The sequence below is a fragment of the Salvia splendens genome, chromosome 17 (genome assembly GCF_004379255.2).
Source record: "Salvia splendens isolate huo1 chromosome 17, SspV2, whole genome shotgun sequence".
Lineage (NCBI taxonomy): Eukaryota > Viridiplantae > Streptophyta > Magnoliopsida > Lamiales > Lamiaceae > Salvia > Salvia splendens.
Window position 1 is genome coordinate 8,991,111 of NC_056048.1, and position 23,732 is coordinate 9,014,842.

The 23,732-nt window shown below is 40.3% G+C and overlaps 3 protein-coding genes across 3 annotated transcripts; 1 reads left to right on the plus strand and 2 right to left on the minus strand.

The window, feature by feature from the left end:
• Positions 1-2,452: 2,452 nt before the first annotated feature.
• LOC121774271 (protein FAR1-RELATED SEQUENCE 5-like) lies at positions 2,453-4,068 on the minus strand. Its single transcript, XM_042171172.1, has 2 exons — positions 3,054-4,068; positions 2,453-2,847 (listed from the first exon to the last, which is right to left on the minus strand). The coding sequence occupies exons 1-2, from the start codon at positions 4,066-4,068 to the stop codon at positions 2,453-2,455; spliced, it is 1,410 nt and encodes a 469-aa protein (XP_042027106.1).
• A 183-nt stretch (positions 4,069-4,251) lies between these two features.
• On the minus strand, positions 4,252-5,839 carry LOC121774272 (protein FAR1-RELATED SEQUENCE 5-like). Its single transcript, XM_042171173.1, has 3 exons — positions 5,794-5,839; positions 4,889-5,051; positions 4,252-4,828 (listed from the first exon to the last, which is right to left on the minus strand). Exons 1-3 carry the CDS (start codon positions 5,837-5,839, stop codon positions 4,252-4,254), a joined length of 786 nt encoding a protein of 261 aa, XP_042027107.1.
• Positions 5,840-8,858: 3,019 nt separating this feature from the next.
• Positions 8,859-10,595, plus strand: LOC121774273. The gene has a single exon (XM_042171174.1). The coding sequence runs from the start codon at positions 8,859-8,861 to the stop codon at positions 10,593-10,595; it is 1,737 nt and encodes a 578-aa protein (XP_042027108.1).
• The last annotated feature ends 13,137 nt before the right edge of the window (positions 10,596-23,732 follow it).

The window sequence follows — 23,732 nt, forward strand, 5'->3', positions numbered from 1 at the left end:
GTGCTGAATTTTTTTGTTGATTAGCCATGGTAGAATCGCAATTGGAAGCATCACCTTCCAGTTAAGGATTTGTTTAAATTTTTAAGATTTTTGACATTTCATACAATAGCTATTGACATAGCTATAATAACAGTATATGCTTGTTTGAATAGCTGTTAGGATGACTGTAGATTGGACCAGAAAGAGTTATTCACATAGATTTATTGTGTTTCATTTCATACAATAGCTATTGACATAGCTATAAAACAGAGTATATGCTTGTTTGAACAGAGTATAATGTATCGTAGTTGACATAATTATATTAGTTATTGATATGGTTAGTATAATATAGTTGACATGATTTGTAATTGTAAGTAACATTAAATTCACTGACAACAGAACCCTGTTCCAATCTCTGAGATTCCACTAACTGAAGCTAGAGAGAGACGGACTCGTGCTGAAATGCGTCCTAGCCCAGTGCTACGCTCACCATTTGAAATACGAGCTGTGCATATGAAACCAACCCTGAACCCGGTTGAAAGAGATATCTACTACTACATAGTAGAAACTGAAGGAACAAATGAGTATGCATAATTTAATTCTTTGAATAACTTTTAAATTTCTATGCAGTTGACATAATTTATGAATGATGTTTAAATGTTGTCTGCACGCTTTCATTTCAGTGATACATGTGCTTACACTAATGGCTTTGTTTGGGCAAGCAAATGAGTGTTTTCATCTCTGAAACCCCATACAAAAATCAGTATAGGTGTAATTGATGTATGGGCAACATACCTGAACTTCAGAGAAAAAGAAAGGGCAGAAACGTCACCTCCACGCCTGTTTCTAACAACATCCCCATACGTGAGTAATCTAAATTTATATGAAAACTATTTGAATGACATATTTCACTCACAAAAAATGTTGAATGCAATATTTGAATATAATAAATAGAGAGCCTCATTGGAATCCATTACAATCCAAGAACAACTTTATGTCACGAATTGATCAAGAGACTAGTAGAATACAAGATTTCGATTGGAGAAAAATTGATTTGGTAACAAATTTATTTTTGTACAGAGATATCACAATGTCAACAACATAAATTTGGACAGGTGTCAAATTCTTTTCTCTACTATTTTCTCTCATGTTATACAGGTCTTCTTCCCAGTTTTTACAAGTGGCTATTACTACCTTGTGGTATTTTGGATGAAGATCAACAAAATTGAGATAATAGATAGTGTCAAACCACCTAAAGACAAGGATCCATTGGAAAAGTATAACCTTGATGTTGGAATACTGATATGCTTTTTTCAATAAAATTGACATTATGTTTACATTTTGTTGACATAATTTATGCATCTTGTCGAAATGCTTTGTATAAATAGTTTAGTTTAGTTTTGTTTTTATATATTTGCAGAAAGATATGTTTGAGGCATACTTCAAAGAGAAGAACATATCAGAGCTATCAGAAAATATAAAGAAGTCTCCATACAAAGTTGTTCCTTTAGATTTGGCCACAAGCACCAATAAAGAAGACAGTGGTAGATATTTGATGAGACACATGGAAACTTACTTTGGCAGAAAGGGAAGGGAATAGAATAGCTTTTTTCCACGTGGCACAAAGATTCTACAGATACTCAGAGGAAGATATTGCGAAGCGATGCTTACATCAGGGAGCAACAAGAAGTGTATGGATATAGTACTCGTCGCTGACGACTGGATGACAACAAACAAGCACAGATTGCCTGAGTTACAGAACAAGTTCAAGGAATGGTTTAGCTATAGAAGCAAGAAGTAAACAACTGTTTTATTCTGATTTTGAACAAAAAGTGGTTTGGATATTTGATCTTATCATGTTTTTTAGATGGATATGTAAAATAATTATCTCAAACTGATTTTTAAACCATGCAGTCTATAGTAATATATCAAATGTCAACAACTAGAATTAAATGTCAACAACTATTTTTTCTTATCAAATGTCAACAACTAGAATTAAATATCAACAACTATTTTTTCTTATCAAATGTCAACAACTATTTTTTCTTATTAAATGTCAACATCTATTTTTTCTTATGATTATTGTTGACATGACTTATAATTGTAGTTGACATCGTTCTATGTGTAGTTGACATAGTATGTAACATAGTTGACACGACTTGTACATGTAGTTGACACGATATGTACCGTAGTTGACATGACTTGTATGTGCTGTTGACACGAGATGCACCATAGTTGACATAGTTATATTAGTTGCTGACATGGCTAGTATATATATTTGACATAATTTTAATTGTAACTAACATGAATTTTATTGCACTGAGAGAAGAATGTTGTTCCATTCTGGGAGATTCCAGTGCCAAAAGTCAGAGTGCAAAATCAAATATCAACAACTAATAAGAAAATGTTAATAACTTGTAGCATATGTTAAAACTAAAAAACAACTCTGTTTGTTAAAAAAGAACAATTATGTCTACTTTATGCCACAATTCATGGCATTATGATCAGTCACTTTATGACACTTTCCACAACGCCTATGAAGTTTACTTGCTTTTTCAATTGCTTTCTCTATGCTCGACTTAATCCTACTTTTCTTATCACTTGCACTTCCCTTTGTACTAACCACATCTGGAGCATGTGCAGTTATTTCTTCAGGTACAACAATACCATATATGTTCTTGATGGAATCATTTTTATCAACTGATGAAGATCCAGTAGTGTCATCAGTAAAAATTTGAGGACCAATACCCGCAAGCAAATTATCCAATGCAATCAGATGATTTTTATTCTTAAAAGCGCATTGATATAGACCAAAGTAACGTCCATGACACCTGTTACCAATCTGTAGCTTGTCATCTTCGTTAGAACCTGCAAACATATAACATGTCAATATCCTATATAAATTATATGAATACTAAATCTGTAACATGTCAACAGCCTATATAGTTTATGTCAACACAAAATTGAAATATACTAAACATGGGTGTTTTTGTTAGATACAGAGAATGTCGTCGTCCTGTTTGAGCAACATATGACAAATAAACTGAAATATCTATAGGAAACAGTTCACATACCTTTGTCAGATGCACTTTCATCACTCGTGAGACCATGAACTGCCTTCAATAATTCACTTTTCAGCCACCGGTTACCAACATACTTCTCTGGAATATTGTTGACATCTTTGTTTCTGAGGACGAAGAAAAGGTGGCTACATAGATAACCACACCTTTCAAATAGTTTACACTCGCAATCAAATGACTCAGCCTCTATCTCATGTGTAACTGTGAAGGTCTTCTTTCTAGCATCAGAAACTTTAAAGACCTCGATGTTCTCCAAAGTGGACATGCTAATCATCCGACAACTCTTATTAGCCTCAGAAATCAATTCTTGTACCACTCTAAACTTCCTATCAGTGTATACAGATGCCAATTGCTTCTCAAATGCTAAATCAGTGGCATATTTTGGAGAGATTGTAGAATTATAATAGTCAAGCCTTTCAGTTTGATTCCTTTGAGCACCAATGGCATTATTATACTGAAGAGTGAAGTCAGCAAAATTAAACAACGGTTTCAAGTACCTCTTAAAAAAACTGTTTTCAGATTCTAAAACAGATGTTGTTCTCATTAAAGAACCCATAGGAACATCTCTAAAGTAGGCTGTGATCCACAAATGTCTAATAGCAAACATGCCCTTAAACCATTTATGATCTTCCACAACATATTTTTCAATAATACCAGTCCATAACATGTCAAACTCATCTCGATCTAACAATTCTGACCAAACACAAGCCTTAAACTCCTTACTAAACTTTTCTTTATCAGAAAAAAATTTAGGTATTTTCTCAAACAACTTGCTCATAATATGCCACATGCACAAACGATGCCTTGTACCAGATAATAACTTCTCAATTGCAAGCCTCATTCCCCAATCTTGGTTTGTGATTATGATCCTTGGAGCAACACCTAGGCTATCAACAAACACAGTGAAAAGCCATGAGAATGCATCACAATTCTCACTGGATACGAAACCAGCTCCAAATGCAATAGGACACCCGTGATTGTCTTTCCCGGTAAATGGACCAAACACCATACGATTACCTATTGAACAAATAGATCAACACAAAACATCAACAATTTTTTAATAATAACCAATGTCAACTACAGATATATCCTATGTTGACTACTATGTCAACTGCTAAGTCAACTAACTACTATGTCAACTGCTAAGTCAACTAACTACTATGTATGTCAATTACCAAGTATAATAAATAAACTACATGTTTGTCGAATATGTTGTATCAAATGCTACAACATCTCCAAACATATGGTAATGTTTCCGAGACTCAGCATCAGACCAAAATAAGCTCACTAACTTATTATCATCAGGTGATAATTGATATTTGTAAAAAAAGCCTTCACAAATTCTCTTATTCTCTTGCATCTGATTTAGGATCATTTGAACATCCACTTCTTTCAGTTTCTCTTTAATATCACGAGAACAATTCCTAACATCATTCAACGTACACCCAACATCATAACCACCCAAAAACTCCTTTAATAAGTTGAAAGTTGAAGTAGGACCGATGTTAGCTTTGGTGCAATCTTCAACAAACTTGTGATGAACATCATTCATACTGCGATTTCCTTTCATAAATCGCTTATGATCTTTGTCAACCATAGCATGATTGTGTTCCTCAATGAATTGATGCACAAGATAATATTTAACACCACAATCAGAAAAAAACTTAAAACTGATCCTTGCTCCACATCCACACCTTTTTGTGCCACGTCTGCGTTTCTTCTTTGAAGTTACTTCATTATCATCTGACACGTTCACATCCTCAGATATACTTACATCGACATCCAACGGATCAATTGTACGAAAACCTTATCTGTTGCAAACAACATACTGAAAAGTAATAACACCACCACTAGACATATTTCCAAATCTTCGACAATCAAAACAAGCCTCTTGAGCATACTTTTCATAAAAGGAAATTCCCTCCTCAAGTGAAGAAAATTTTTGACCTTCATAAGGCCTCAACTCAGCGTTGCAAATTGGAATAACAGATCCTACAACATAATGGGAAAATATGTCAACAACCTAAAACAAATAATTTCAACTAGCATATCTTAACTGACCCACACCAGAATCCAGAATCAAAATCTCAAAATAAGCAGCACCAACATATCAAACATCCTATCAAGGACTCTCAACCCTACCCATAACCCCTTCCTCCACCAACAAACACCACAGCAGAGGTTCTTCAGCCAGGGGAGGGTGCATTTTGCATACAACTATTTTGTATGTCAACAAAATGTCAACAAAGAGTATAGCTACATAGAATATTTAACAGGTAACATACATCATGTCAACATATTTGCATTAATGTCAACAGAACATCAATTCAAACCAGAACATAATGTCAACTAGCATATCTTAACTGACCCACACCAGAATCAAAATCTCAAAATACGCAGCACCAACACACCAACACCAACATCTTAGACATCCTATCATGGACTGTCAACCCTACCCATAACACCTTCCTCCACCAACGAACACCACAGCAGGGGCTCTTCAGCCAGGGGAGAGTGCATTTTGCATACAACTATTTTGTATGTCAACAAAATGTCAACAAAGAGTATAACTATATAGAATATTTAATAGGTAACATACATCATGTCAACAGATTTGCATTTATGTCAACAGAACATCAATTCAAATATCAACAGCTGTGCATTTATGTCAACAGAGTATAATTCACCAACAAAGTACAAAAAAATCATGTTAATGAAAACCAATCCAAATTACCTTCACCATTCATCGACGTCGACTCGGAATAAGATGAAGAATCCATCAGATAACACCTTAGGTATTGATTACGAATTGAACTCGAAGCTAAAGATGAAAAAGCAAAAAAAACTGATTAGGAACAAATTCGACTGGGCATCAACAAATAAAGCATAAAAACAGAATCAAAGTCGATAAAATCAACCTAAAAACTTCAGATTCAACCAAACTCCGTTGAATTAGTCGTCTGTTGTTCGAAAATTTATCAATTTTCAGATGAACGACGATAAAAGTAATAAGCAAATGAGATTCCTTCAGAAATACATCACAAAAACCTAAAACCGAGAAGAAATAGGAGAGGTTTCGATTTGAATCAGAGACAAAATCGTGTGAATGCTGAGGAATTGTTGAAATCCGAGAGAAATCTCACAGAAATCGCCCAAATCACCAAACACAAGCTGAAGAACATAATTAAAACATGAAATTACCATTCTGTCCTTTTGTAATTAATTAATCTAAAATATTTTCCATGTGGTAAATTCTGGACCGCTGATAAGGCTCATTTCATGCATCGGTTTAAGGGTGAAATACATGCTACTTGATCGGTTTATCGCGTAAAATAAGTGTTAAATGTGCAGAAGTACCACTTAACCAAGACATCAAGGCCGAACTGATCAAGCAAGTACAAAAGGCGATAAAAGGCCAAGAATCGGGGGAGTTGATCAAGGGGGAGCGATCAAGCAGTTAGGTGGGGACCGTTGGCTTCTAGAAGAAGAACACGTGAGGAAATGAGCTGGATATAGCGCACCATTCTGTTATCAAGGACGACGTTCTAGAAGGGGACACGTGCTGGAATATGAGACGCAAGGACGGAGCTGAGTCACGAATCTGTTACTAAAAAGCGTCGTCATTCTAGAAGAACATCACGTAGCAATCAATGAGTTGCTCACTCTCAGAATGAGCGAATATTCCCTGTCAAGATCGTTATCCAGCTGGCGGCCGAATCGAGCTTATAAATAGAGGGTGTGCCACCACAAGAAGGATCCGAGACTTTACTTTCCGTCTAGTTTAGCTTAGCTTAGTTATTTAGCGTAGTTCAGGTCTCTAGCTTAGTTTAGTTCAGTTCTCTAGCTTAGTTAGATAGCTTAGTTTAAAGGGCGACCGAAAGGGAGCCCTGCAGAATACTCATTTCTGTTAGCATTATCTTAAGTTTCCCGCTGAGATTTTTCTCAGTTTTTACCGCTTTCTTATATTCCAATGTGTTAGCTTAGTTTAAATTTCACGTTGCACTCAACTTTTAGTTTAATCAAAGTTATTTTCACTTTTAATCCGCGCATTTACTTTTCTGTTATTACATGCAATTCACTTGATCCAGTAGTTAAATTTTCATTGATCAAACTAGCTAGTTTAATTCTGTCTAGATTAAAACCAGTAGTTAAAAACTCCCAAGTTAAAGCGTGGCAGCAGCCAACCCTCCTGTTCACTACTCACACACTCGACACACCAACTTCTCTGTGGAATCGACCCCGAACTTGCCGCTTTACTGTTAAAGTTGTGCAAAATTGAGAATTATAAATTACTTTGGCAAGGCGGAAAGGGCGAGAGCTAGATTGCATTGATTAAGTGGCAACGACATTTGCTAACTGATCCAATCAGTTCGGTTATCATTCCATATAACTTGATCCGCATTCTATTCGTGTTTTCGACCTCTTTCCAAGTCCTTCCAAAATGGCGCCGTTGCCGGGGAAGCATGGTGTTACTTTATGTTTGTGCGTAGTGCGTAGGTGTATATAATTTTGTTTCTCATTTTTTTTGTTTTTCCTGCTGTTGATGAGAAGGTACCACCAATGCGATTACTGGAATCATCCATTGATATACAGAAGAGCTAACACTCAGTGGAGAGTCCAGGAAGCCGGCGTTGTCATCACTCGTCGCAGAGCCGCATTAGAAGCAGCAGCAGCCACCGAGCAGAAAACACAACCACCACCAGAACGAACGGAAGTAGAGATGGCCGTTGTCGCTGACGACTCGGGAATCAGCTCTCTACACGCTCATGATGAGAGAGAGCCCACACATGCCATCGCCGCTACTCCTGGAATGCGGACCATCGTAATCAAATCAGGAGTACTGTCCATTTTGTCCCATTTCTATGGCCTTTCGAAGGAATGTCCGTATGCTTTCCTGGAAGAATTCTGCAGATACTGTGATATTTAGCCCGTGCCAGCTGGATCCACGTCCAAAGATTACAGGCTTAAGGCTATTCCCTTCGTTTTGAAGGGCGATGCGGGTGTCTGGCTGTCAAGGCTGCCGGAAGGATCCATCAGGACGTGGGCTGAATTCCGCATGAGATTCCTGGATCGCTTCTTTCCAGCGTCTAAAACAAGTGCCCTGAAAAGGGAAATTACAGAGGCGAGGCAAGAGTACGATGAAACCCTTGGCCAGTATTGGGACAGGTTCCAAAGTTTGCTTCAAGCATGCCCAAATCACAAAATGGAGGAGAAGGAAATATACTCTGTTTTCTACGGTGGACTCACTGTGGACAGTAAGAACGATCTCAACCTCGCTGCTCAAGGGGACTTCTCGAAAACCGCATTTAGCCAAGCCAAGAATGTACTGGAAAGGTTAATCGAAGCTAAGCGGTGTATGAGACGTCTCGAGGGCAGTATAGAAGAGGTGCAGTGCACGTGGCAGAGGTGCGGAACGATGAAAAGTTGGAAGCTCGATTTGAGCAAATGGAAAAGAAACTGCTAGAGGCAGTAGAAAAAACCAGACCACCTCCACCGCCTACACCAAAAGAGCCACAATATGTGCCCCAACCGTCCCCACCAGAAGAACATCACTCCTACTATTGCGAGTTTCCCCCAGAGAAAGATCTGTAGGCTCAAGTAAATGCCGTTGGCCACTGGAACGCAAATGGAAACTGGATCCAGGGGAAGCAGAGAGATGCTCTATGGAGGGACCACCCCAATTTCTGATGGACTGATCAAAACCAACCACCCCAGTTATTAACCCAGCAAGTACAACCCTCTGAAGGGCAACTCAACTGGCCCGCACGGATCCAGGATAGACCAAACTTTGGAGGAAACATGATACATAACGTACCTCAAGAAAACTGGTCAAGTGAAGGACAACCTAACTGGTCAAGCCGACAACAGGAAGGAAATTGGGGGTACAAACAGCAAGGCACTCAGTTTTTCAACCAGGGAAGGCAGCCGAACAACCAGATGGTCATGTACATCCCACCACACCTACGGGGAAATCAGCACCCGGGAAATCGACAGTACAACCAGCCGCGATATCAGCAAGAACACTACGGGCAATCTGACTACCTGCAGCCCAACTATAGTGGAGGACGGCCTAATCAAAGATACAACAGACACCCCAACGAAAGCCACGTAGAAATATTGGTACCACACCATCCAAATGATGCAATGCGGGAAATCCAGGAGGCTCAAAAAGAGCAACGGGCGGCGTTGGAAATGCTGACGAAACAACTCTCTCAAGTTGCAGTATCGTTGGGCAAGTTAAAGGGAAATGAAGCTATTATGCAACCACCTGGTCATGAGAATATTAGTGAAGTATCCCTGCGGTCAGGGAAGGTCTACCAAGGCCCCAGCCATCCTGTGATATCTCCACCAACTGATTCTGGACCAAGCTGTGAGGAAGAGGGAGAATCCAGTAGAGGTGGTCAAGTGGAAGAAAGAGGCAAGGAAAAGGTGGGAGGAGAGGCCTCAGAAGGAGGTCAGAAGGAAGAAATTAAAAGGGTTAAGCCTTATCCGTACCGTGGAATGGTGACAAGAAAAAAAGATGCCACAATCGATGTGGCAAGCATGTTCAAGGATGTGGATGTAAAGGTACCGCTCTTAACGGCGTTAAAAATGCCCCCGATCAGTAAGTTCATTAAAGACTACATGGCAGGAAAGGTCAATGAGGAAGGAAGACTGATTACAGATGAGAACGTCTCTGCCGTAATCCAGAGAAGTGACCTCCCCTCCAAGAAAACTGATCCAGGAATGTTCACACTCCCAATTTCAATCGGAGACATTCAGGTAGAGCACGCCATGTGCGACTTAGGGGCATCTATCAACGTTCTGCCATACTCCATCTATCGGAAGCTGGGAGAGGCCAAGCTAGTCGACACGGATATAATGATACTGTTGGCCGACAGATCATGTATTCACCCCGAAGGAATTCTGGAAGATGTTATTGTAAAGGTGAATAACTTTCTATACCCAGCTGAATTTTTCGTAATCAAGATGACAGAACCCACGGTAAAAGAGTCGAGTGGAGTCCTACTGGGACGACCATTCTTGTCCATGGCCAGCACTATCATAGACGTCCACAATGGGACGATCAGTCTGGACTTCAAGGGAGAGCAGTATACATTCAATATCGATGAGGCCATAAAAAGGCCAGCCGACGGAGAGAACGTGTATTCCGTGGATGTAATTGAGCCCTTGGTACAGGAGTTTTTGGAAGAAGAATTTTTAAATAGGCAGTTCACGGACTCCGCTGTAGATGAAGAGGTCGAAAAGGAAGTAGAAGAGTGGTTTGAGACAAATAAGGTTGGAGAAATGAACGACCAAGCCATCGCAGAAGCAATAACGGAATTTTGCGAACGTCCAAGGCCAACTGGGTCAGGTAAGACAGCTCAAGTATCCAGCCTAGCAAAGCAGCTTGATCAGGGAAAGCCATTGGGTGATGAAGCTGCAGAAAACCCTCTGCCCGCCGAAGAGCCAAAACCCGCGAAGGAGTTGAAACCCCTTCCAGCGCATCTAAAGTACGCCTTCCTGGGAGAAGAAAAACTACGCCCGTCATTATAAACCGTCGATTGACCCAAGGGCAGGAAGACAAGTTACTGGAAGTATTACGAAGGAATCAGAAGGCTATCGGCTGGAAGCTGACAGACTTGGTGGGAATTAGCCCAGATTTGTGTATGCATCACATCCGGCTGGAGGAAGGAGCCAAGCCACACCGCGACCAACAACGGAAACTCAACCCCAACATGAGAGAAGAGGTGCTGAAAGAAATTGTCAAGCTGGTTTCAATAGGAATTATCTATTCCATTCCCGACAGTAATTGGGTTAGCCCAGTAGACATGGTGCCTAAGAAAGGAGGGATTCAAGTGGTGAAAAACGAGAAAAATGAATTAATCCCGACAAGGCCAGTTACTAGGTGGAGAATGTGCATAGACTATAGGAAGCTGAACCAAGCCACAAAGAAAGATCACTTCCCTTTGCCGTTCATTGATCAAATGCTGGAGAAGTTGGCAGGGAAACAATACTTCAGTTTCCTGGATGGTTATAGTGGCTATTTCCAGATCGCTGTAAACCCAGATGGCCAAGAAAAGACGACGTTCACCTGCCCCTTTGGCACTTACGCTTACAGGAGGATGCCTTTTGGCCTCTGCAATGCTCCGAGCACTTTCCAAAGATGTATGATGAGCATTTTCTCGGATCTATTGGAAGATTGTATTGAGATCTTCATGGACGATTTCACTGTCTATGGGGATGATTTTGATCAAGGGCTGCATAATCTGAACAGGGTATTGGAAAGATGCCGCCAGAAGGATTTAGTTCTGAACTTTGAGAAATGTCATTTTATAGTTACTGAAGGAATAGTTCTGGGCCACGTAGTATCAAGCAGGGGAATAGAGGTCGACCCAACAAAGGTAGCAGTCATTGTAAAACTCCCATATCCTACCAACCAGAAGGAGATCCGAGCCTTTTTAGGGCACGTTGGGTTCTACAGGAGATTCATCAAAGATTTTGCAAAGATAGCCCAACCTCTAACAAGACTTCTCCAAAACGATGTAGAATTTGAATTCTCAGATGCCTGCAAGGCCGCATTCCAGTTTCTGAAGGACCGATTAATAAGCTCTCCAATAATACGCGCTCCCGACTAGAATCACCCCTTTGAGGTGATGTGCGATGTTAGTGACTATGTTGTGGGGGCGGTATTAGGTCAAAAAATCGATGGGAAAAGTTACGTCATTTTTTACACCTCCAAAACTCTAAATCGGGCACAAAAGAACTATGATGTGACCGAAAAGGAGATGCTATCAGTAGTCTTCGCATTTGAGAAGTTCAGGCCTTACCTGCTTGGGTCTAAGGTGATTGTCTATACAGATCATGCGGCCATCAAATACCTCTTGGCAAAGAAAGAGTCAAAGCCGCGGTTGATCAGATGGGTACTCCTTCTATAGGAGTTTGATTGGGAAGCAGTGGATAAGAAATGATGTGAGAACAAGGTGGCAGATCATCTAAGTCGAATTCTGCAAGAAGATAATGGTGAAGCCATTCCAGAGGCTTTCCCTGAAGAGCATCTCTGCCTGATCAAGTAAATACCTGAGCGCCAGTGGATCAACCAAGCAGAAGAAATTGCTCAAGCCAACCAAGGAAGCAAAGGACAGAACACGAGGAAGGAGCCATGGTTCGCGGACATGGCTAATTAATTGGTAACGAGGGAGTTACCCAGAAGTGACGAAATTTCAAGAGCACAGAAGTTAAAGCTTAAAGGCGATTCCTGATATTTCTATTGGGATGATCCTTACCTATGGAAAATGGGGGCAGATCAAGTAATCCGACGCTGTATACCAGAATGGGAACAGAAAGACGTAATGATCCACTGTCACACACTAGCTTGTGGGGGTCATTTTGGGCCAAAGAAAACATCAAGGAAAATACTTGATAGTGGGTTTTATTGGCCATCTATCCATAGAGATGCTTATGAATTCTACAAGAAGTGCCCTCGATGTCAACTTACTAGAGGAATATCTACTAGAGACGAGATGCCTCAGATCCCCATTATTGTCTGTGAAATATTCGATGTATGGGGAATGGACTTCATGAGACCATTTCCCGCATCTGAAGGTAATCTCTACATACTGGTGGCAGTGGACTATGTGTCCAAATGGATCGAGCCGAAGGCAACTAGGACGTGTGAGTCCAGAGAAGTGGTGAAGTTTTTGAAATCTAACATATTTACCCGATATGGAGTGCCAAGTGCTATTATCTCTGACCAAGGGACTCATTTCGTCAACAGAACTATCGAAGCTCTGATGCGAAAATATGGAGTCCACCACCGCCTATCCACACCTTATCACCCACAATCCAATGGCCAGGCTGAAATCTCTAATAGAGAAATCAAGGCGATTCTAGAGAAGACGGTCAATCCCACGAGGAAAGACTGGAGCCGTCGACTGGAGGACGCACTCTGGGCCTACAGGATAGCGTTCAAAACGCCTATTGGAATGTCTCCATACCGAATGGTATTTGGGAAGATGTGCCATCTGCCGGTGGGGGTTGAGCATCAAGCATACTGGGCGATTAAGGAAATGAATATGAATACCGAGGATGGAGCTGCAGAAAGGAGAATGCAGTTACAGGAGCTGGAAGAGCTTCGCCTGGACGCCTATGACTCTGCCATGTGGTACAAAGAAAAGATGAAAATGTGGCATAATAAGAACCTTCGCAAGAAGGAACTAAAGATAGGCCAGAAAGTTTTGTTGTTTCAATCCAGACTGAAATTGATGCCAGGAAAGCTCAGATCTAGGTGGATAGGTCCTTATACCATTATCGCCATCCGAGCGAATGGAGCAATCGAACTCCAAGGAGGCGATCCTGATTCACCTTCTTTCATAGTGAATGGACATAGGGTTAAACCATACAGAGAAGGAATGAAGGCAATTGTAGTGGACGACATTCCACTACTAATGCCTAACTCTCTCCAGTAGACAGGTAAAAAGGGTTGACTGGGCACTTATGGGAAGTCTGCTTGATCAGGCGACAAAGACTTAATCAAGTGACATCTTGAGAGAGCCTGGTCAACTTCTTAAGTAGCTAGTGTAAATAGTTTTTATCATGTTAATTTATTTTCTTAATTTAAAATTAAAAGTCGGAAGTAAGGAAGGAAACTGATCAAGCGAAACTATTGGAGTTTTTCATAAAAAATTATTGTCTACTTGATCAGTACAATTCGAATTTAATTGGTGGTACAGTGATTGTGTTGATCAGGGCAGGTGATGAAAGGGAGTGCGCAGTCACTCAAGAGGTGCCAGGAAGCGCCAACTGCTGCATTAAAAGGACGAAACGTATCAGTAAAGCTTTACCAGCTGGCACTCTGAAAAGGCGTGCCCGTACGTGAAGAGTCGCAAAGATCTGAACAGCCGAAAGGATCTCAACAGTAGAAGATCCCAACAGCCGCGATTTCACTATAAAAAGCAGATTTCAGATTCGTATATCAGTCCTTTTGTTCTCATCAAGAATTCTCCCCAATTTTAAAATCCCTTTTCAAGAACATCATCTTCTCTACCAAGACCTACCCACATTACCAGTGACAATGTTGCTTAAACAACTCTTGACTTCATCCTCCTCTTCCAGTACCCGTGCTGATAGTGATAACCAAGAAACCTCCTCACAAGCCCATATAGAAAACCCTAGCCCACCTACACAACCACCGCTCCACCCCAAACAAGCGCTGCCACTCCACTACCCGAGGTGGACGAAGAAGCTCTACGGCGCTTGACAAGAATCCTCCGGAGTTTCCCCTCCGACGTGGATGTTGCGACAGTTTACGCCGCTGTAAAAGCCCAAATGGGAGTGATCCAGTCAAAGGACAAGGCCGTTGCCTCTATATCCCGAAACCCCACATCCACCACCCAAACACAAGCCCCACTTCGCACCACAGAACCTACACCCGTCGCTCCCTTAGTACAATACAGTGAGGATGACTCTGAGGGGGAGAGAGCGCAACCCGCCGTCGTCCCTACCGGAGAAGCAGAATCCGTGCTGCCAACACATGCAGAGGGCACAGCTGCTTCCGACACTCCGATACCACTAAGTGGCGGAGGCTCTACCCCCCTACACTCCTAGGACCGACACAACCAATCAAGGTTGTGAATGTTGACAACGATTCTAAGGAGGACCTTCCGTCTCCTCCCAACGAAATAATGCAACAAAGGGAGGCGGAATGGAACTTCATTCCACATGCAGAGGATGAGTCGGTCCCGGATAGAGAGGATGAGCCGCTGCGCCGCCGAACGCGCAGAATAGAGGTCAACCGGGTGGTGGCGGAGGTGGGGGCTATGGCGGCCATCACGCAAGGGGCGAAGCAAGTGGAGAGACCTTGCGTAGTGCGGTCAATTTTGGATGAGCCAGATGCGCCGGGAAACCAAGGAGCTATTAGGGCGATAAACCAAGGGGCAGATGAGGCCGTTGAAGAGCGAGGGGCTGTCAAGGACAGCCGTCAGAGGACTGAACGTGATAGGAAGATGAAGGGAAAGGAAAGTGTTCCTCCTCCTCCGAAGAAAATCTGCCTCGCATCCCGGGGCATCATTATTATTGATGCAGACCAACCAGCCCCTCCACAAAAAGGAGTTGAGGGCAGCGACACAGAGGGAAGAGAACTCTGGTGGGCCCGTACATCCCGCAGGCGACAAGGAAGACCTGCAACACCCCCTGCTGCCGAATATGCCAAACAAACTGTGGTGTTGACCACGGACCTCCTCCGGCAGATGCTGGTATTTGAAAACCCCAAGTGGAACGAGGAGGTCCACCATAGAGTGACGGCTACAAAGCAGATGAAGATAGACAGGAGACTCCACCAGCCAGCCCTGGAGACGATCCGGGTTGAGGATAGATTTACCCAGTACATTACTGGGATTGGTTTTGACTGGCTGCTGGAGATCGAGGATGCCTTCGTGCCCACGAGCCTGGCCAAAGAATTCTTCACATCCTTCCGGTTTACTGGAAGTACAAACTTGGAGGCTAGGAGCGTCTCCTTCCGGGTGTTCGGGCATAAACAAAAGATGAGCCTGAACGAGTTCTCAATGAGGATGGGACTCCATACCGAGGCCCAGGTAGCTAGTGGAGAGTGGTTCGGGCGCGACATTGGCCTTCCTCAGAGGAGGCCAGAGATTGATCAGCAGGCAGCCTGGCAAAGCCTGTGCTACAGACGTGCCCCCGAGTTTAAAGCTTCTGAGTCCAGAGGGGACCATATTGCTGATCCAGCCCTCCGCCTTGCCCAAGCCTACCTAGCCTGCAATCTCCTTGGCCAAGCCAGTACATTGGCAATCCTTACTCTGGCCGAGCTCTACTTTATGTGGTGCATGAGGAGCAAAGGAGGGTGCACCTGGGCTATTGGATTGCCTATTCGATAAGTCAGATTGCCAGTCACCCTGCCCGCCGCCTCAATGTCTGCCACCTTCTCGGAGCATATCTAAGGCGAAACTGGACCCTGGAATTCCATGAGGGTGTGGAGCTTCCCAGTCGCTGCCCAAAACCTGAACTGTTTAACATTGATTTCTTTGTAAGAATTCAGGTGCTTGAACGACTGCGCGACGGGAGACTTCGCTTCATCTCGAAGGCTCAGAAGGAGAAGCAGGCAGAGCAACAAGAGATCAGGTAGGCGGAGACAGAGGAGGTCGGACGCGGGAACAGGAGGATAACGACGGACCAACCGGCAAGGCCCGACAGAAAACCACGGCAGAGGTTGGAGCTAACAACCATAGCAGAACCAGAGGCGGCGCACGCGCTATCAACGAATGGAGGCCGCGCGTGTAGCAGTTGCTAACACAGCTGGTGGAGAATTCGAATGCCCAGCTGGTCGCTCAATCCAGGGTCTTGCAAGCTATTCGCCAATTGACCCTCGCTATGCAACCACCTCCCTATACAAGCTCTCCTCCACCTCGGCGCCCGATGTCCTCCAGACCACCTTCAGCGTCTCCGAGTCAACCCCCCAGGGAACTTTGAAGTACACCCCCCATATCTCCGCTCGTTTTAAGTTTACAAACAATTTTTTTTGTTTGTTGGTCTGTATATACTCATGCTCTTTTGTTCTCTTACACTTAGCCCAATGTCCGGTCTAAGTGTGAGAAGTATGCATGATATTTTTACTATCTCTGTTTGCTTGCGTTTACGTATTTAAGTTATGTTTTTCTATTTTGATTAGCAAGTTTTTGATTGCCGGCACTGCCTCACACTTAGCCCAGTGTCTGGTCAAAGTGTGAGAAGTTCCCTTGATTGTTGTTATGCCATCGCCTGTGCCTAACCCTTCTTTCCACTGCACCAGTCCCTCGAGGACGAGTTCATATGCAGTGGGGAGGGGGGACGGGTTAGTTACAATAAAATCATACATGCTAAAATTTTTCTCAAAAATAACAAATTCCAGGTAGTAATAGATAGACAATATGCAAAAAATTGGATAAATGGAAGACTTGATTACTTTTTGGGAGAGTTAGAAAAAGGATTCAGTATGCTCACATGCAAAACTTGATTGCAAAAACTTGATTTTGAATGACGCAGGTATGATGGAAACGCTCAATTTCTAAACCAACTGTGAAGCCTCTCTATATGTGAGTTATAAGCCAAAAGTAGAACACTTTCTACTATTTTTACAAAAGAAAAAAAAAATTACGAGAGACTGACTTTAAATATTGAGATGAAAATTGCACAAGTAGTAATGAATAAAGGCATTAGGACTTAACCAATTGAGCCGTGTTCTTCTTTCGTTCCACAAACCCGCCTCATTAGTCAAGGCACCCCCTAGTAGCCAATTCGAGTCCATACACTCTTTCCCTTTCTTTGAAGTCTTAGAACCAAATTCAAAGTTTCATATCACATGAGGAAAGATGGTCAAAGAAATGAAGTTTGTCAAGGGAAACAAAAGGGGGATAGCAATAAGAATGGCCGGAATAAAGGGTAGCCGGGTTGACCAAGTTAGACAATCAGGTTGATCATATGAAAAAAAAGAAAGGGCAAGAAATAGTTGTAACCTGACCCAGGAAATCAAAAGTAAAAATAATAATAAGCCGAAGGTTATAAGGCTAAAGGTCGAAATCTGACCAAGAGGGAGCACCAAAAAATAAATATCCCAATTCTAATCCAGCGAGTTTAGTCAAATCTTTGGCCTTTCGACTCATGTGATTTTTCTTTAAAAATTTTATATTTAAACATAGAACCCCTTGGACCCTAACCTAACACGTTACTACCCTTGAGCCCCGTTACAACCCAAAACAAAGACCTTAAGGAACTATCTTGTGTAGTCCGATTCAAAGTATTAAATTTGTGGCAACACCGAGTGAACAATCCTAACATCTCTGGTGAGAAAGGAGTGACTGAGTGAATCCAACAGTGGTTTTTAAATTGAGCAATCTTGACAAGCTGACACCTTGATCAAGCAAAGGTGAAAGAGAAGGAACACAAGCTACTGACAAATGGATTGACCTCGACCTCGGGTATGATTGTTGGAAAATTATTCGGTCTAATGCATACATGTGAATACATGTTTTTATCTTAAAGTTTTGTTTTTCTTTTCGTTTTCCTTTACTAGTGAAATAAGTAAACCATGCCTGAAATCTGCCTTATCTTTTTCTTTTATTTTTCTTTATACTTGAGGACAAGTATATTTTAAGTGTGAGCAGTTTGATAAGGCTCATTTCATGCAAATCACCAAACACAAGCTGAAGAACATAATTAAAACATGAAATTACCATTTTGTCCTTTTGTAATTAATTAATCTAAAATATTTTCCATGTGGTAAATTCTGGACCGCTGATAAGGCTCATTTCATGCATCGGTTTAAGGGTGAAATACATGTTACTTGATAGGTTTATCGCGTAAAACAAGTGTTAAATGTGCAGAAATACCACTTAACCAAGGCAGCAAGGCCGAACTGATCAAGCAAGTACAAAAGGCGATAAAAGGCCAAGAATCGGGGGAGTTGATCAAGGGGGAGCGATCAAGCAGTTAGGTGGGGACCGCTGGCTTCTAGAAGAAGAACACGTGAGGAAATGAGCTGGATATAGCGCACCATTCTGTTATCAAGGACGACGTTCTAGAAGGGGACACGTGCTGGAATATGAGACGCAAGGACGGAGCTGAGTCACGAATCAGTTACCAAAAAGCGTCGTCATTCTAGAAGAACATCATGTAGCAATCAATGAGTCGCTCACTCTCAGAATGAGCGAATATTCCCTGTCAAGATCGTTATCCAGCTGGCGGCCGAATCGAGTTTATAAATAGAGGGTGTGCCACCACAAGAAGGATCCGAGACTTTACTTTCTGTCTAGTTTAGCTTAGCTTAGTTATTTAGCGTAGTTCAGCTCTATAGCTTAGTTTAAAGGGCGACCGAAAGGGAGCGCTGCAGAATACTCATTTCTGTTAGCGTTAACTTAAGTTTTCCGCTGAGATTTTTCTCAGTTTTTACCGCTTTCTTAGATTACAAAGTGTTAGCTTAGTTTAAATTTCACGTTGTACTCAGCTTTTAGTTTAATCAAAGTTATTTTTGCTTTTAATCCGCGCATTTACTTTTCTGTTATAACCTGCAATTCACTTGATCCAGTTGTTAAATTTCCATTGATCAAGCTAGCTAGTTTAATTCTGTCTAGATTAAAACCAGTAGTTAAAAACTCCCTAGTTAAAGCGTGGCAGCAGCCAACCCCCCTGTTCACTACTCACACACTCGACACACCAACTTCTCTGTGGGATCGACCCCGAACTTGCCGCTTTATTGTTAAAGTTGTGCAAAATTGGGAGTTACAAATTACTTTGGCAAGGCGGAAAGGGCGAGAGCTAGATTGCATTGATTAAGTGGCAACGACATTTGCTAACTGATCCAATCGGTTCGATTATCATTCCATATAACTTGATCCGCATTCTATTCGTGTTTTCGACCTCTTTCCAAGTCCTTCCAACCGCTCATTTAATAAAAATGAGTGGCTGATGTTGCATCTCATTTATCAATTAGCCTAAAAAATCTCAATTGATCATGGACCTATATATATATATATATATATATAGGTGCGTTATAATGATAACCCATATTTATGTGATAACCCTATAACTAAATTTCCACCACACATTTTTAAAATATGTGGTCTAGATTTAATCTAACAAAACTATGAGCTCTTTGTCTTGAGGGAAAGGCAGCTGGTTGAGGCTGCGATTTTTGCACAGCCCGGAACAACAGATTCCTCATCTTGGATTACTAGGAATCCACTGTTTCGACCATCGGGTGTTGCTCATACACTTTCTGCTGATTTTAGAAGCAGGGTTGATTTCTGGTCTCTCTTAGCTTTTTGCTTTATGAACTACTTCTACTTTCTCCTATTAGTTGGTAATTTCAGATGAATACACGTCTCCGACGCTTGACTTGCAAAATTGACTTTTCAATCTAATTGACTTACACCACCATCGGATGATAATCACCCAAGATTATCATTTTATCTGCTGCGAGTATCATTTTATCATTTTATAGGTCAGAAGTATCATTTTATCTGCTGTGAGTATTATCTTATCATTTTATCTGCTGCGAGTATCATTTTATCATTTTATAGGTCAGAAGTATCATTTTATCTGCTGTGAGTATCATTTTATCATTTTATCATTTTATCTGTTGCGAGTATCATTTTATAGGTCAGAAGTATCATTTTATCTGCTGTGAGTATCATTTTATCATTTTATCATTTTATCTGTTGCGAGTATCATTTTATCATTTTATAGGTCAGAAGTATCATTTTATCTGCTGTGAGTATCATTTTATCATTTTATCATGTTATCATTTTATCACGAGCGAAATTCAGAAATTAAATGAGGGAAATGACATATTTACCCTCTGCGCCTTTTTTATGAAGGAAAGCTAAGTTTGAATCTGAACCACATGATTAGAAAATATGTGTGGTCCAGATTTGGTTATAAGGTTATCACACAAATTGGGGGTTATCATATGATCATCTCCCTATATATATATATATATATATATATATATATATATATAGGGTTTTAATCTATGCAAAACTATATTTAAATACAGAAACGCAAAACAATATCATGCGTAGTACATTTTTAGGTCATTGTTAGTTTATTTTTAGGTCATTATAACAAAGTATGACCTAAAATGATCTTAACATGACATTAAACTCAAATCTTATAATATGACCTAAAACTGTTTAATTATGACCTTCCGTGTTTTTGGTTAATTATTGACCATTAGATCATCTAATCCCAGGGCCAAGATTTGGGTTGCATTTCTGGATTTAAACACATACTTGTTTTGATTATCTCCATATATATATATATATATATATATATATATATATATATATATATATATATATATATATATATATATAGGGTAGTGATCTATGACAAACACCCCTTAACCAAATAACTAGAGAACAAATCATAGCCACAAGATCAAGAAAATCAAGGGCTAGTATTAATACATGTAATTTTCTATTTTAAGGAGAAATTAGTTCCCTCAATCACAAATTTACTCCACAATAACAAGGCGGGGGTATAATTGTCACTTCACATACAAAATTGAAATGGCGTCGGTCGATCAATTCCAGGCCTTCTGGATGGCAGGAGATTTGCTTGGAATTTCAATTGGTGGAGCCATAACTGCAGGTGGCATAACAAGAAACTGATTAATGAAAGCTAACATGCTTGACAAAGAGTTCACTGAAACTCTGAAATGGATCTCGTCGACCTCCGGCACAGACAGATTCAACCAATACTTCGCCCTAACCATCGCCGGCGACGGCGAATCGGCGTCATTGTCGGGGTCGTCCTCGATATCGATCACGTCGTTGTTCAGGATTGCGAAATTGAGCATGGAGGCCTATTTCTCGCGAGTCCAGCTGCTGCAATCGGCCTCGGCGGCGGCGGCATTATTGTTGGCGGAGGTCGTCGTCGTGGACGCCACCGAATCGGCAGCTGTCAACGTTGTATTTATCGTTGTTGTATCATATTATAAGAAAACAAATTGTTCCATCAGTAGAAACAAAAGATGCTATTTTCAAATTAATCATTTTGTTCAATCAATTCCTCTCATCACAATTCACAACCACCACGTTTTATTTCATAATTATAGCATATCTAATTTTCTTTCATAATTATAATTTGACTAGTAATTATTTTAGGTAGAATGAACATTTGATACTACACTGCACTACAATGCACACTTGATGTGTTTTGTAAACAAGAGTGAAGTAAAATCATGCTAAGAGTGATGTGTTGTGTAAACAAGAGTGAAGTAAAATCATACTAAGAGTGATGTGTTTTGTAAACAAGAGTGAAGTAAAATCATGCTAAGAGTGATGTGTTGTGTAAACAAGAGTGAAGTAAAATCATACTAAGAGTGATGTGTTTTGTAAACAAGAGTGAAGTAAAATCGTGCTAAGAGTGATGTGTTTCGTAAACAAGAGTGAAGTAAAATCATGCTAAGAGTGATGTGTTTCGTAAACAAAGAGTGAAGTAAAATCATGCTAAGAGTGATGTGTTTTGTAAACAATAGTGAAGTAAAATCATGCTAAGAGTGATGTGTTTTGTAAACAAAGAGTGAAGTAAAACCATGCTAAGAGTGATGTGTTTTGTAAACAATAGTGAAGTAAAATCATGCTAAGAGTGATGTGTTTTGTAAACAAGAGTGAAGTAAAATCATAATAAGAGTGATGTGTTTTGCAAACAAGAGTGAAGTAAAATCATGCTAAGAGTGATGTGTTCTGTAAACAAGAGTGAAGTAAAATTATGCTAAGAGTGATGTGTTTTGTAAACAAGAGTGAAGTAAAATCATGCTAAGAGTGATGTGTTTTGTAAACAATAGTGAAGTAAAATCATAATAAGAGTTATGTGTTTTGTAAATAAGAGTGAAGTAAAATCATGTTAAGAGTGATGTGTTTTGTAAACAACAGTGAAGTAACATCATGCTAAGAGTGATGTGTTTTGTAAACAAGAGTGAAGTAAAATCATGCTAAGAGTGAAGTAAAATCATGCTAAGAGTGATGTGTTTCGTAAACAAGAGTAAAGTAAAATCATGCTAAGAGTGATGTGTTTTGTAAACAAGAGTGAAGTAAAATAATGTTCCCTTTTCTTTTCTTTGTTAAACGAATTACGGTGCAAGAAATTACATTAATACTTCAATCCTACTTCGTCCGTATGCTCAACTATATATAGTACTAATAATTGAACTAACAAAATTATATTTACGAATTTCTTACGAAAAAACTGATCCAAGCGATTGATTATTACTCGGATTAAAAAAAATTTATCTGTTTCGAGAAAATCAAATAACTACAAATGATACAATTCTAATGATCATAATTGATTTTCATAAATGACAAACAAATTCAATTCAAACAAAATGGAAAGAAAAGATGAAATAAAAAACTACTCCTACTAGCAATCTCATTAATATATAAGAACAAAAAAAAACCCGACAATTATGTGTGAATGATCACACGCCTCAAACGAAAAAAGCTACTAATATTAATTGAATGCACAATAATAAAAAACAGAAATAAAGAAAACGATGAGGATAGTGGTTGATGCTTGAGCAGCAGTAGATGAAGACTGATCTTGATGTGGTGGCTTCCGGTAGTAATAGGAAAACCGCGGCACTATAGGCTCCGGCGGCGGCTGTGCGCCGCCGTAAGTAGAGGTTGGTGGTGGATCGTATGGGAAGATTCCGACGGGAGGGGCTTAAATTTAAGTCAATAAATTTAAGATCGTTCCATATGCTGTTGGTGCAACATGATTGCAAGCAACAAGATCTCTTCATTCTCCTGATCAGGATACAGAAAACTCTTTTTTCGTAATGTAATTTCCAAAAATACCATTGGCCTATTTTATATTATTAAAATAAATAATATTTGTTCCATTAAGATGTGTGGCTGAGATTTGTTCTCTAGTTATACACTTAAGATTCGTTATATCTTGATCACTACACTATATATATATATATATATATATATATATATATATATATATATATATATATATATATATATATAGGGTGCTGTTAGGTTGAGATTATTTAGCTAAATTGAGAAATGAGATGCAATCTCAGCCACTAATCCACAAGATTAATGAAATGTCAACAGCTATCACATTATGTCAACACGGGGGTATAAGTGTCATTTCATTAATAATATGGCAGAAAAAAATAAAATTGTTTTTGAA

Coding starts and splice junctions, on each gene's coding strand:
- LOC121774271 (XM_042171172.1), bottom strand. CDS start 4,068: ATGGTGTTTGGTCCATTTACCGGGAAAGACAATCACGGGTGTCCTATT. Junction 2,848..3,053: donor TGAAAGTGCATCTGACAAAG/GTATGTGAACTG, acceptor ATATGTTTGCAG/GTTCTAACGAAGATGACAAG.
- LOC121774273 (XM_042171174.1), top strand. CDS start 8,859: ATGATACATAACGTACCTCAAGAAAACTGGTCAAGTGAAGGACAACCT.
- LOC121774272 (XM_042171173.1), bottom strand. CDS start 5,839: ATGGATTCTTCATCTTATTCCGAGTCGACGTCGATGAATGGTGAAG. Junction 5,052..5,793: donor GACGTCGATGAATGGTGAAG/GTAATTTGGATT, acceptor ATTATGTTGTAG/GATCTGTTATTCCAATTTGC. Junction 4,829..4,888: donor GGTGGTGTTATTACTTTTCA/GTATGTTGTTTG, acceptor TGTCGATGTAAG/TATATCTGAGGATGTGAACG.